General features: G+C 39.2%; 2 protein-coding genes across 2 annotated transcripts in view; both read right to left on the minus strand.

The window, feature by feature from the left end:
- Positions 1-13,635, minus strand: part of LOC132046179 (lysine-specific demethylase JMJ26-like) — a 57,938-nt gene that overhangs the window by 14,251 nt on the left and 30,052 nt on the right. The gene's annotated exons all lie outside the window — the stretch shown is intronic.
- LOC132061704 (uncharacterized) lies at positions 9,618-10,370 on the minus strand. Its single transcript, XM_059454427.1, has one exon. It carries the CDS (start codon positions 10,368-10,370, stop codon positions 9,618-9,620), a length of 753 nt encoding a protein of 250 aa, XP_059310410.1.

Here is a 13,635-nt window from a genome sequence, read left to right on the forward strand (position 1 = left end):
TTATTTAATTATAGCCTTTTTAGGCAAATAGTGGTCCTGGTTTATATATCACTACCAGTAGAGTATAGACCAATTATGTAATCTACAATATACTATACCCTTTGGCTATTGTAAACTGATGGTCTATGATAGACCTATCCACTCTCCCTTAGATTTACGCAGTTTGGGATTTCATTTTATTTTTTCTTTTTGAGTTTGGGGTTTGATATTTTTTTATTTTTAATTAATTTTACGAGCTTTACACTTGTTCCCATTCACCAGGCTTCTCATTCCAAAACAGTCCCCTTTATTTATGTGGTCTATAATCGATCATTAACATGGAGGTCTATAATAGACCATAAATCGTGGTTAATATAGATATGGTATTTGTTTGGTTATTACTCCACTCAACAAACAACATTAAATCAACAGAAAGCAGAAAATATAAAGAACACAAAAATCATAACAAACGCTGATTTCATTAATATAGGCGGATTTACAAAAAAAAAAAAAAATCACCTCCCAAACACCATCCAACAAAAACAAACTACTAAACTAGGGGGATGGTGGGAGGGGGGGGGGGTGATCAGAGCATCGGGGTCAACACCCTCGAGCTCCAGAAGCACACGCAACATGCGTATGATTCTACGGATGACAGCTTCCAACCGTTCACGATCCTCGCCGAGGCCCCTAAAGAGCCTTTGAAAATCGTTCCTCAGAAATAGCACCTCAGGATGTGGTTGTCACGACCCGACTAGGGCCATGACTGGTACCCGGGGCTGACCACCGAGCACCACTCATTCTATTACCCATCCTGCGTTCATTCATATTTCTTATGCTCATAATCATAAAAAACTATTTTTATTTGAAACATATTTACCTTTATATACATAAGCTCTTCGACTATTAAAATAATCATAAAAAACTATTTTCATTTGAAACATATTTACCTTTATATACATAAGCTCTTCGACTATTAAAATAATATATACATACGATGAGGAACTGTGAGACCATACTACCCACACATACGTATCTACGAGCCTCTACTGGAGTACTAGACATATGGATGGGACAGGACCCTGTCATGCCCAAAACATATATAAACACAAAAGAATAATTAATGGCACCTCCGGGACAATGGAGTGCTCTCAAGTCAGCTAATAGCTCCTACGAGTCTGGATCACCTCTCTGTCTACCTGTGGGTATGAACACAGTGTCCAAAGAAAACGGACGTCAGTACGAACATTGTACTGAGTATGTAAGGCATAAACAATAGTAATACGTCAATGAAATAAGGGAGCATCAAATAAGGAGCAACTCAGAATCGACCGTCAATTATAAAAGAAATAATGCACGCCGGCTTACTTCATAATCATCATCATATCATGTATGCATATATGTATAAGTCGCCTCGACCATATACGTACGGTGTGATAATCATTAACTCGCGTCCGAGCCCTCCCACGTTCGGTACCATCTCATGCCGCCCACTAGTGGTGTCCGCCCATGCCATCTAGACATGGTGTATACGCTGCCCGCCTTAGCGGTGTCTGCCCGGCCATATAGGCGCGGTGTAATATCATCATCATAGACTCATCATAATGCATGCATAGAAACTCAAAGACAACTACACTTTATAGGGGTGACATAAGGTCGTAAACCCCCGATTTCATTATGGAGCATTTATAAGCATTCTGCCTCACCTTGAAGGAATTAGCATATAAGGTGAGTGTATACAACAAACAACATCAATGGATCGTAATTAACATCATTAGCTTTGTAGGAACATCATATCATGAACTCTAGAATCTTTAGACTTAAGCTCATCATCATCATCATTATCGCTCATAATGTATCTCTTCTCTTTATCTCATATGGCTATTCATGAACATAGACTCTTAGCTTTCCGGAATATAGGAGATTCATGGAGAAGGAGGGAAAATCAAGCCATAAGATTCATGCCTTAGAAAGAAAGGACTAGCCTCACATACCTCTTTCGTTTAACTATTCTATCGCTTGCTCGTTCTCCTTCAATGCCCACGTTTCTATCTTCAAGAGAATTCGCATTAACATTAGCTAATCGATTACATGAACGTGCTTACTAAAGCTAGAGAAAATTGGGCAGCATTTCTTTTATTTATACAACTTTCCTCATATTACATATCAACTCCCAAACATTCATAACAACATTCACAATATTATAGGCAACAACTATTATTCATCTACATTACCCACATTTCTCAATTTCACTTCAACTTCTCCATAATCATAGTCATAGTTCACTATTGCGTTTTCTCACATATAATACTTATCCCATGTTCTAAATGTCATTCATAACATACTTACAATCACGACATATCAATAATCATGACTCAATCCAAACTACTTCTTTAAATGTCACTATTCTTACATTCATGACCCATTTTCTATATCCTTCTACAATCTAAGTGTTTCAACTTCTCAATACCTTAAACAACATGAAAATACCATAAAACGTACCTTAGATAATGTAGGAATAAGCCTTGAGTGGAAATACTTCTCTTGCACCAAAACCCTAGTTTACTTCCATAGGAATTTCTTGGTTTGGATGAACTTCAATGAGTTTCATACACTTAATTTTGTTGGTTTGATGAATTTGATCATCAATTTCTCTTGAGTTCTTGTGGATGAAGAGTGGAGAGAGTTCTAGAGAGTTCTTGAGTTGTGGAGAGGAAATAAGAAGATGGGAAATGAAATTAATGAACTTGGGTCCCCTTTTTAATAACTTAAAATCTGACTCGCTGGGAAAATATACGGACACCTATACGGTCCGTATAAACTTATACGGTCCGTATAAGTGACCGTGAAATCACCTCTTCATTATCTCGATTCTGTGACCATTATACGGTCCGTATAAGTGACCGTGAAATCACCTCTTCATTATCTCGATTCTGTGACCATTATACGGTCCGTATCATCCAATTATTATACCATAATACCTCCACATCTCGGAGTCTATAAGACCCCAACTCCACAGATTCAGTTTCGGAGGCATGAATAATCTTCAATGTCCTCAACATTTCATCAATAAAAGAGAATGCGCCTCCTCCAGTTTGGCAAGAATTCGTAGATGCCTTCATCCGCCACTATTTGCCACCCGAGGTTCGCCGAGCTAGAGCGGATAGGTTCTTAAATCTAAAGCAAGGAAATATGAGTGCCCGGGAGTATAGCCTTTAATTTAATTCATTGGCTAGATACGCTCCGACTATGGTGGCCGACATGGGAGATCGGGTGCATAGATTTGTGAGTGGTTTGGGACCACATTTGTTTAAGGATTGTTTGATGGCTTTGTTGCAAGATGGGATGGATATTTCCCGCATTCAAGCCCATACCCAGAATTCAGAAGGACAACCGCATCCACAAAGGGGTGATCATGATAACGATAGAGGGCAAAACAAGAGGGCCAGATCTATGGGGGCAGATAGTGATTATAGAGGGGGATCAATAAGGGTCACATTCTAGATAATTAGGCAGGTCGACTAGTGCACCTCCACGATTTACGGGTGGGAGATTTGATTGCTCCTTTCGTTCGGGACTGGGTCGCGAGGAGTTCGAGGGCCCGGTGTTCTCGGTTGGGGGGAGATTATGCCGACAGAGAGACCCCCGCACGCGATGCGGCCCGGTCTGCGGTAGATTACACCCGACGCTGTCGCCGTGTTCGGATGCTTGCTATGCTCGGTGGCCGAGGTCGGGGCACATGATGCGAGATGCCGTCGGTGAGCGGTAAGTTGGGGTCCACCCGCCTGGGATCGGGCCGGCTCGGTTCTTCTTCGAAAGGCGCCCGCAGACGTACTCCCCATATTCCGAAGCGGGCCGAGGTAGAGGCCGAGGGGAGCATCTATTTCAGGTGTCGCTCACCCCCCGCATGTATGCTTTAGCCGGGACGACAGATCTTCGAGTCCTCCCCGGACGTGGTTACGTGTATACTATCCGTACTTTCCCATGATGTATATGCGTACGATGGGTCCGGGTTCTACCCTATATTATATTACTCCATATGTTGTTGATCGTATTGGGTGAAACCCGAGCTAATTAAATCTTTTGAGGTATCTACTCCGGTTGGTGATCCCGTGATAGCTAGATAAGTGTACAAAAATTGTGTAATTGTGATATGCGGCCGCCAGACTAAAGCTGATTTGGTTGAGCTGGAAATGTTAGATTTTGATTTGATTATGGGTATGGATTGGTTGGCCTCATGTTATGCTAATGTTGATTGCCGAATAAAAGTAGTTCGATTTCAATTTCTGGGAGAGCCCGTGCTTGAATGGAAGGGTAATACAGCATCTCCAAGAAGTAGGTTTATTTCCTACCTTAATGCAAGAAAGATGATAGCTACGGGCTATATTTATCACTTAGTCCGAGTTCATGATACCGAAGCAAAGTTGCCAACTTTCCAATCCGTTCTAGTAGTGAATGAATTTCCGGATGTATTTTCGGATGAACTTCCAGGCCTTCCTCCGGAAAGAGAAATTGATTTTGCTATTGACGTGTTGCCGGATACCAAGCCTATTTCTATTCCTCCTTACCGAATGGCCCCTAAAATTCGAAAGAGCTAAAGGCACGCTTGAAAGATTTGCTCGAGAAGTGGGTTTATTAGACTCGCTCATCACCGCGGGGAGCACCCGTCCTATTTGTAAGAAGAAAGAAAGATGGCTCCTTACGAATGTGCATTGATTATAGTGCGCTGAACAAGGTGACAATAAAGAACAAATATCCTCTTCCAAGGATTGATGATTTGTTTGATCAATTACAAGGTGCCAAGTGATTTTTCAAAATAGACTTCGAGGTCAAGTTATCATCACGAGAGGTTAGAGAAAGAAGATATTCCCAAAAAATGCCTTTTAACGAGATATGGCCATTACAAATTCCCGGTGATGTCATTTGGGCTAACTAATGCTCCTACAGTTGTTCATGAATCTGATGAATAATGTATTCGAGGTGCCTCTCTTGGATTTATTCGTAATAGTATTCATTGACGATATTCCGGTATACTCGCAGGTAATCGAACGTGCAGACCATTTATGTATTGTTCTTGGAATTCTTTGAACTCGAGAATTGTATGCAAAATTTTCAAAGTGTGAGTTTTGGTTGAATTCTATGACATTTCTGGGTCATGTTATTTCAGATAGTGGCATTCGAGTTGATACTCAGAAAATCGAAGCTGTGAAGACTTGGCCAAGGCCTACGACGCCTATAGAAATTCATAGTTTTCTGGGGTTGGCAGGTTACTATAGAAGGTTCGTAAAAGGATTTTCCTCTATTTCAGCTCCATTGACGAAGCTAACCCAGAAGTCAGCTAAATTTCAGTGGAATGATGCATGTAAGCGCAGCTTCTAAGAGTTGAAGGATGCATTAACTTCACTCCGGGGCCTTAACACCGTGGTATGGCCGGACGGTTATGTGATATATTGTGATGCTTCCGGTGTTGGGTTAGGATGTGTGTTAATGCAAAGATGGTAAAGTCATCGCTATGCTTCAAGACAATTGCGGAAACATGAAAAGAATTACCCAACTCATGATCTTGAATTAGTCATTATTCATGCATTAAAGATGTGGAGACATTACTTGTATAGTATTCATGTTGATATCTATACATATCACAAGAGTCTTCAATACATTTTCAAACAGAAGGAGTTAAATCTGCGGCAGAGGCGGTGATTAGAATTATTGAAAGATTATGATGTGAGTATTTTATACCACCCCGGAAAGGCAAATATAGTAGTCGACGCGCTTAGCCGCCGATCAATGGGCATTTATGTGAAGTTCCTTCGAGAAGAAAGAATTAATTCATAAGCTCCACCAACTAGCTAGCCTTGGAGTACGTCTAATTGATTCCGGTAGTGCAGGAATTGGTAGTAATAATCCCACAGTTTCGTCTTTGAAGATGGAAGTGAAAGAGCGTCAATATGAAGATCCTCAATTGAGCTATTATAGAGACACATTTCATGAAAAAGAGAAGTCTCCATTTGAAACTTCTATGGATGGAATTCTTAGACACCGAGGCGGGCTATGTGTTCCGAATGTTGTAGAATTGCGTCGTCGAATTCCAAAAGAAACTCACTATCTCGGTATTCTATTCATCCAGGAACGACAAAGATGTATCATGATCTCAAGTTAATTTATTGGTGGGATGGAATGAAGAAAGACATAGCTGAATTTGTAGCTCAATGTCCAAATTGCGCAAGTGTGAAAATCGAACATCAAAAGCCAGGAGGATTATTGCAAGCAATGGAGATTCCTATTTGGAAATGGGAAGTGATCAACAGGGATTTTATTGTGGGGTTACCCCACTCCCGAGGTAAGTATGATTCCATATGGGTGATCGTGGACAGACTCACCATATTGGTAATCGTGGATAGACTCACGAAAGTGTGCGCCATTTTCTTCCAGTCATAACCACATACTCGGCAGAAGATTGTAAGGTTGTATCTCAAGGAGATCATGCGAGGCTTCATGGTGTTCCGATATCCATTATTATAGACTGCAGGAGCACAATTTACGGTAAGTTCGGAAATCCTTCCAAGAAGGTTTTGGTACTCAAGTAAAGCTTAGCACGATATTTCATCCGCAGACTGATGGACAAGCCGAACGTACCATCCAAACCTTGGAAGATATGCTACGAGCATGTGTTCTAGATTTCAGTGGTAATTGGGATGACCACTTACCCCTTATTGAGTTTGCATATAATAATAGCTACCATTCTAGTATCCAAATGGCTCCGTATGAAGCTTTATATGGAAGGAAGTGCAGGTCTCCAATCGGATGGTTTGAAATAGGAGAAGTACAGCTAATAAGCCCTGAGTTGATTCAACAAGCAGTAGAAAAAGTCAAGGTGATCCGAGATCGATTGTTGACAGCCCAAAGTCGCTAGAAATCTTATGCGGACAACCGCCGGCGAGACTTAGAATTTCAAGTTGATGATTGGGTATTTTTGAAGGTGTCGCCAATGAAAGGTGTGATGAGATTTGGCAAGAAAGGAAAATTGAGTCCTCGATATATCGGACCCTATAAGATTATCCGCAAGGTAGGTCAAATAGCGGCATGAATTGGACTTGCCTTTAGAACTTGAATCGGTCCATCCAGTTTTCCATGTCTCCATGCTCCGCAAGTGTGTTGGAGATCCTATGAAGATTGTTCCAATAGATGATGTTCAGGTGACAGAAAAGCTAGTTTATGAAGAAGTGCCTATTGCCATATTAGACAGGCAAGTACGGAGACTTCGAAATAAGGAAGTGGTCTCAGTTAAAGTCTTGTGGCGAAATAACAACAGAGAACAAATGACTTGGGAGGCGGAAGAGAAGATGAAATCCACATACCCGCACTTGTTTCAGCCCCCGGAAGAGATCCATGATGAGACATCGAGATTATGAGGTATGTATGTTTTCTTTTTGTGCATATGGGTCGTGTGTGGCTAACTTATATTGCTATTGTGTTGTCGCCTTGTGAGGCAATGTTATTGTGGACTATTGTGACATGATGGTAGTGCCATATTATAGGGAAAACTCTGGCAAAATTTTCGTAGAATTCCCGAGTGTTTAACATTCGAGGACGAATATTCCAAAAGGGGGGGAGAATGTTACACCTTGGAAATTTTTCGTTAACGTACAGTGAATAGACTAACGAAGGGAACGACGTATATGATGTTTTGATAAGTAAGAAATAGCATTTGATGGTCCTAATTGAGATTTCAAAGATACTCGAAGCGAGAGGAGAAAGTTTGCCAAAAGAAGGCAAGGCATACGATATGTATCGGAAAAGATTTACGAGTAACAAGTTAATGATGAGTTAATGATGCTTTGAAGAAGGGTTATAATGTCCTTTAGATTATTAACGACGTGCTAAACAAGTGTTAAGAAGATTCTATAAGGATCTGAGATCAAACGAAGTGACGAGAACAAGATCAGAGAAAAGATGGGTTATACGGACGATTATACGGTCCGTATAATTGGTCCGCAGAATCTTCACAGTGAAGGTCCCTCACTGTGGTGCTTGATACTAGGGGTGACAGTTTGCATCTCTGTTTCTTATCCTTCTCGGTATTTTTGATCAATTTTTGGGAGTGTTTTTGATGAAGAGTGATGAGATAAACTTTACAAATAGGCTCAGGCGATTTATAGACTCATCGCCTCGGTTTAGTGAACCGTCAGCCAATTGATGAGCGACACGTGTAAATAGGCATGGAGGTGGCGTTTAAATATGGGTTTGATTAGACATAACCGCAGGCTTTTCGAATTTTTATTCGTGACATTTTGCTTGGCGGGGCCGCTGGGCTTTTAAAGCGATTATAGATCATATACATGATCTATTAGAGACTAGCTTCTAAGTTAATTATGTACTATACCTAGTAGATATATAGAACTGATCGTTAGTGGTTTATTATATACTATTATACAGCTTGATTAATATTGAACCGGCATTAATTCTCGAAATACTTATTTGAAGAACCAAAAAGCGCAAAGTACAAGAAAAATACAATGAAATACATTGAAAAATACATCAAGTTCATCCCTCTCTATTTCCGCACGCTGTTCTCTTGTGGTGGCGTCCCTTGCAAAGTGAGAACTTGTTTCTCCTCCCTTTCACACGTCCTTTGGGCTTAAAAGATTCCGCGAGACCAGGGATACACTTTACTCCTTTTTTTCCAAGTTTGGGCTCATAAGGAGGTGGTGCAATGTACATCTTTACATACTCCTCGGGCACAACACATTCAGACTCTGGAGGGACTACATTGATAGTTTCAGCAAATGCAAGGATATAAGATTGAACTTTATACATCGGCGAAGAATACTTGTAGATGCTTGAACCATATCCATTTCCATACTGCAATCTCAAGGCTTCCATGGCGTGAGCGCACGGTAATTTCACCAAATCATACTCTCTACAAGAACATGTTTTGTTCAGTAGATTGACTTTGGCAGTTCTGCCACTGTCGATAATGGTAAACTCGTCGGTATCCCTATTTATATTACTGATAAACAAGGAATCACCCTGAGTCATCTTTTCCCTTAACGTTATTTCAGCCGAAGGCACAAATATATTATTTGAATCACCGATATCTGTACGTCTCTGCCTGAATATTTCAGCAAACCTCCTAGAAATGGAAGTCAATATGGCATACACGAGTTACTCTCTTTCATTCGTCAACATTGAGTTAAGCGACTCGACAATGTTTGGTGAGAACATCGTACCTGTTGGCTGGAAAATATACCCTGCTCCACTTTTCAAATGCAATATCAAACTCAAGGCATTGAGCTGCTTCAGGGATTTTATCCCTGAATTGTGAATTGTTGAAAATGTTCATCGAACTCCTCGTAACCATATGCCTTTGTTGCATTAAAGTATGCATAAAGAGAATCTCCATATTGGAAATTCTTTCGGAGGTTTTCAGAAAGATGCTTCATGCAAAGTCCATGGTGAGCATGCTCATATGTCCTGGAAATACCGTTGGCTATGCTCTTGTGTCAATCAGAGATGACGCACAAGTCTGGTTCAACGGCGATTATAATCTTGAGCTGCTGGAAGAAGTAGGTCCAAGAATCATCACACTCTTTGTCCACAACGCAAAATGCAATAGGATAGACATGGTTCTCAGTATCCTATGCGATGACAGACAACAAGACACCCTCATACTTGCCGTATAAATGTGTGCCATCAACGGCAATAACCTTTCTCGTGGTATATCCTCGAATGCAAGCTGCGTAAGACACGAAGTAATATAAAAACCTGTTGTCACCCGAAAGCCTGATACAAATTCTAGAACCCGGATTTAGACTCTCAACCATGTAAGAATAAACTGGTAAGCAACCATACTCGTGCTCCGCTGTCTCCCTAACCAGCTTCTTAGCAATTATACCAAATTTCTTCCAACACTTCCAAAGAGCTCGGTTTATAATGAAACTCCCGAAAACCGTCCGGATTTCCTTTGTCGATGGCCCTTTGTTTTCAATATAGTCATTCATTAAGACTGACGCAATGACATGTGATGAGGCATGCTTATGAAGGCTCCTAAGATGTTCAACACCAAAAGTGTGCTCCCCAATGTACCTGTAAATGCGAACCCTATCCGAGTTGTCATACTTACTACACCGCAACATCCAGCCACAATTAGGAGATGTGCATTCCACCTTAAAATATTTGATATTACTCTTGATCATTACAAAACCGAACAGTCTCTTTATTGCAGCTTTCTTCAACGAAATTTTTAAATGTTCCTTGCTATCGAATGTTTGCCTGATGTAATAATCAGTTCCATCATTGAAGCTATGGTTGGTTTGTAATCCACTAGGCTGCCCATCACACTCTTCGACATCAATATCATGATCATCCGTATCCATTGAATGATCACCCATGCTCTCATTTTGCATTGAATTTGCATCGACTGGCTGCTGTGAGGGTGGGGTGGGGGTGGTGCTGTTGATGTTGTCGCTGCTTGAGACCTCTCAACAACATTATTCTCAAAACAGGTGCACAACCATCAGCAGCAACATCAAGCATATAAAATACCACATGCCTATCATTCGTTATGAAAGAAGGGTGAGCTTTTCCCCTAGCAGGCAGACCATTAATCATATAACTAATGCGCAAGTCTCTAGGCTCACAATCTAACTCCCCGCTTTCCTTTACGTTCTCAACCAAATCGTTATACGTACTATTGCGACACACGGCGATCGGCACTGCCACCTTGCTCGCAGAATTCCAATTCAAACATTTTGGGGTCTCCACCTATTCATCTATGTAATCACCACCTACTATAACATATTCTCCAATCGACTCCATACTAAAGATATAATAGATTATTGCTATGGTCTATAATTGGTCGAAGACTAGACGAAGAACAATACCAGATCCAGACAACAAAAAAACAGCAGGGATACAGTTCTTTTAATGGAGAATTGACTCCACAAGAGGATTTAAAACACAAAACGAACTCCACTACCAATAGATGTGGACGAAATTTGCACCTGATAATTAAGCTTTGACAACAATGGTGAAAATAATTCGAGCTTCTTTTCAATGATTTCTAAGAGGTTTAAGTTACAGTGACTAAAGTAGGGAAGAAATCCATCGTTTGGGAGTGATTTTCAGATGAAAAACCGAAAATTTGGCTAGAAACGGGATTAGAATAAGTGCAAAACATGGGGAGCTTCGACTTTCGAGTTTTTGGGGGGAACAAAAAAAAATTCTGACTGCTCCAATTGGGGTAATTAAATGTTGGTGGTTGGAGGGCTATTTTGTATTTTTTTAAACTGTGGGTCTAGGGTTGACAACTTGGGAGACTTCATCTGATGATGTCATAAATAGTGACCTTTTAGCCAATTCTTTGAGACTTATGGCATTTTACCTAAATAAATGTTGAGAGGGGCCTTTTAGCAAAACACCCCGCGAAACAACAATAGGAAAAAAAAAGAGTGAAGAGAGATGGGAAAGCTTGGTAGAGATATCCAAAAATGGGAGAGTTAGCAAAAGTTTCAAAAAGAGGTGAAGGGGAGAGTTTTTTTCTTTTTTCTTTTTTTTGGGTAAAGAAGAGAATGGGGATCAGCCCCTTAGGAGGAAAAATGAGAAGGGGACAGAATTAAAAAGGAAGAGAAAAGTTGGAAAACGAAAGAAAGGGGTGAGCATTTTTTTAACCAAATCTGCTCAAGATATCAAAAGAAATCCCGTAAGGTTAGGCAAAAGAAGGAAAAAGTCAAAAAAGTAAAGAATATGTGGACCCCACAGGGAAGAAAAATGATGCCAAAATATTTCTTCCTTATTGGACTTCAATACGTGTGTGTATAAAGAGAAAAGCAATGAAAAATTATTTAGTCAAAAGTAGTTTAAAAAGGAAGCCAAAAAATTAGGAACATGCTTCTCCCATTCTGGGGAGTAAAAGAAAAAATGTGATTTACTCATGGTAATTTGCACAAGATGAATTAAAATACCTGTGGATCAGCTTTATTTGCGATAAACTCTTCCGACTTTTATGTATTGATTGACAATATTAGAATATAACTAATATACATATAAAAAATAATGTAGATATTAATATGTAATTAAAAATAATGTAAATAAAATGTGATTGATCTTTGAAAAATGTACTATGCTACAAAAAGAAAAAAAATTATTATTTATTGAAATAAAATCGTAGTGTTATGCTGTGTATATGCAGATAACAATGAAAAATAATGATTCTTGAAATTAATTCAAATGATAATGAATTGATAGAAAATTCTAATATTTGCAGAAATAAGGATAGTTCTCAATAAATTGCGTTAAATTTAGAAACATGTGTAAAAAGTTGTATTTTGTGCTATTTCATGATTAGGGATCCTCGAGACGTTAATTTCAAGCACGATGAGCCAAAATTGGGTGTCCACACATGCTACTCTCTCCATTTCATAATAAATGACTTTTTAGGCTTATGCACATCCTTTAAGAAAGTGCTCACTCCTAGAAAATTAAGAGTTTTTTTTACTAATTTTTCCCTAATTAAATGCCTAGAAAAAGAAAGCCTTAATGATTCTTGATTATGTAAATAAGAGTCATTTTGAAAGAAGAAGATCAATTTCTTATTGAAATCCTAGAACACCACTTATTTTGAAACAAAATAAAAAACCTAAAAAATCACTTATTATGGAATGGACGGAGTAATAAATAAACTTTTGGGGTGCAACTCACCCTTAAAAAAGTTAATTAATGACAGTAATTAAAAGGTAATTTGTCAATATTATCTTTTTACTTTTCCTAAACTTTTCTTAAAATTAGAGATAGTCAACGTTGAAAGTTGAAAAACCATTAGAGAGAAGGGTAATTTAGGAAAAAATTAATTAATACATCTTTGGACTTTGTAAAATTCATTCATTTGGATCATAGAAAAAATGCTAAAAATTCATTTATCTTGGAATGGAGTATTAAGACTAACCATAGGTCTTAAATCCTGAAGGAGCAGAAGATCTCAGTTTGTATTGCAAGTGATAAAGGCTCGACTAAATTACAAAGGCCTCAGTTTTGAGATTCAATATGGAAAAAGTGTAGAGAAATTGATAACTAATGTTTTGGCGCCTACAAGATTTCTCTAATAAGGATGGTGTCTGAACCAACTTGCACGCGCCTCAACTATTTTACCGAGTAATTGCTACGTAACCAGCACAAATACTGAATAGCTCTTCTGCCCAAGGCTTAGACAGATAAGAAAATATCACCCTAATATTTTTATCTCATAAAGTGCGCACACTATATTTTTCGGCTTTGAGAAGAAAACAAAGAAATCGAAGATCCAATTGATCTTACAATTCTTAAAAAAACTCCATACCGTAAAGCTAACAACTTAGCAACAACAGTGTCAAAGTACCATTTCAATATCACCATAATGTTTTCGAAATAATGCAACTAAAATTATAGTAGAGCCTAGCTGAACACCCTCATAATTTACTAAAACCTAGCCCATGCCGATTCAGTGTAAGCTTGTACAACGAAATAACTGAAAATACATATTGAAAACACCGCTTAACTTTTTGATTTCTCGCTGAGATCTTCAACAACTAGCCTCGGTAAACAGCACAAATTGCATTGCAATTATCACTCATCAGGTGGTAATACACCAGGAACCAGCTGCATAAGGGGAAAAGAAAAGAA

The sequence above is a fragment of the Lycium ferocissimum genome, chromosome 1 (assembly GCF_029784015.1).
Source record: "Lycium ferocissimum isolate CSIRO_LF1 chromosome 1, AGI_CSIRO_Lferr_CH_V1, whole genome shotgun sequence".
In the NCBI taxonomy this organism is placed as follows: Eukaryota; Viridiplantae; Streptophyta; class Magnoliopsida; order Solanales; family Solanaceae; genus Lycium; species Lycium ferocissimum.

Excerpts from the sequence above, each read along its gene's own strand:
- LOC132061704 (XM_059454427.1), bottom strand. The coding sequence starts at position 10,370 with ATGGGTGATCATTCAATGGATACGGATGATCATGATATTGATGTCGAA.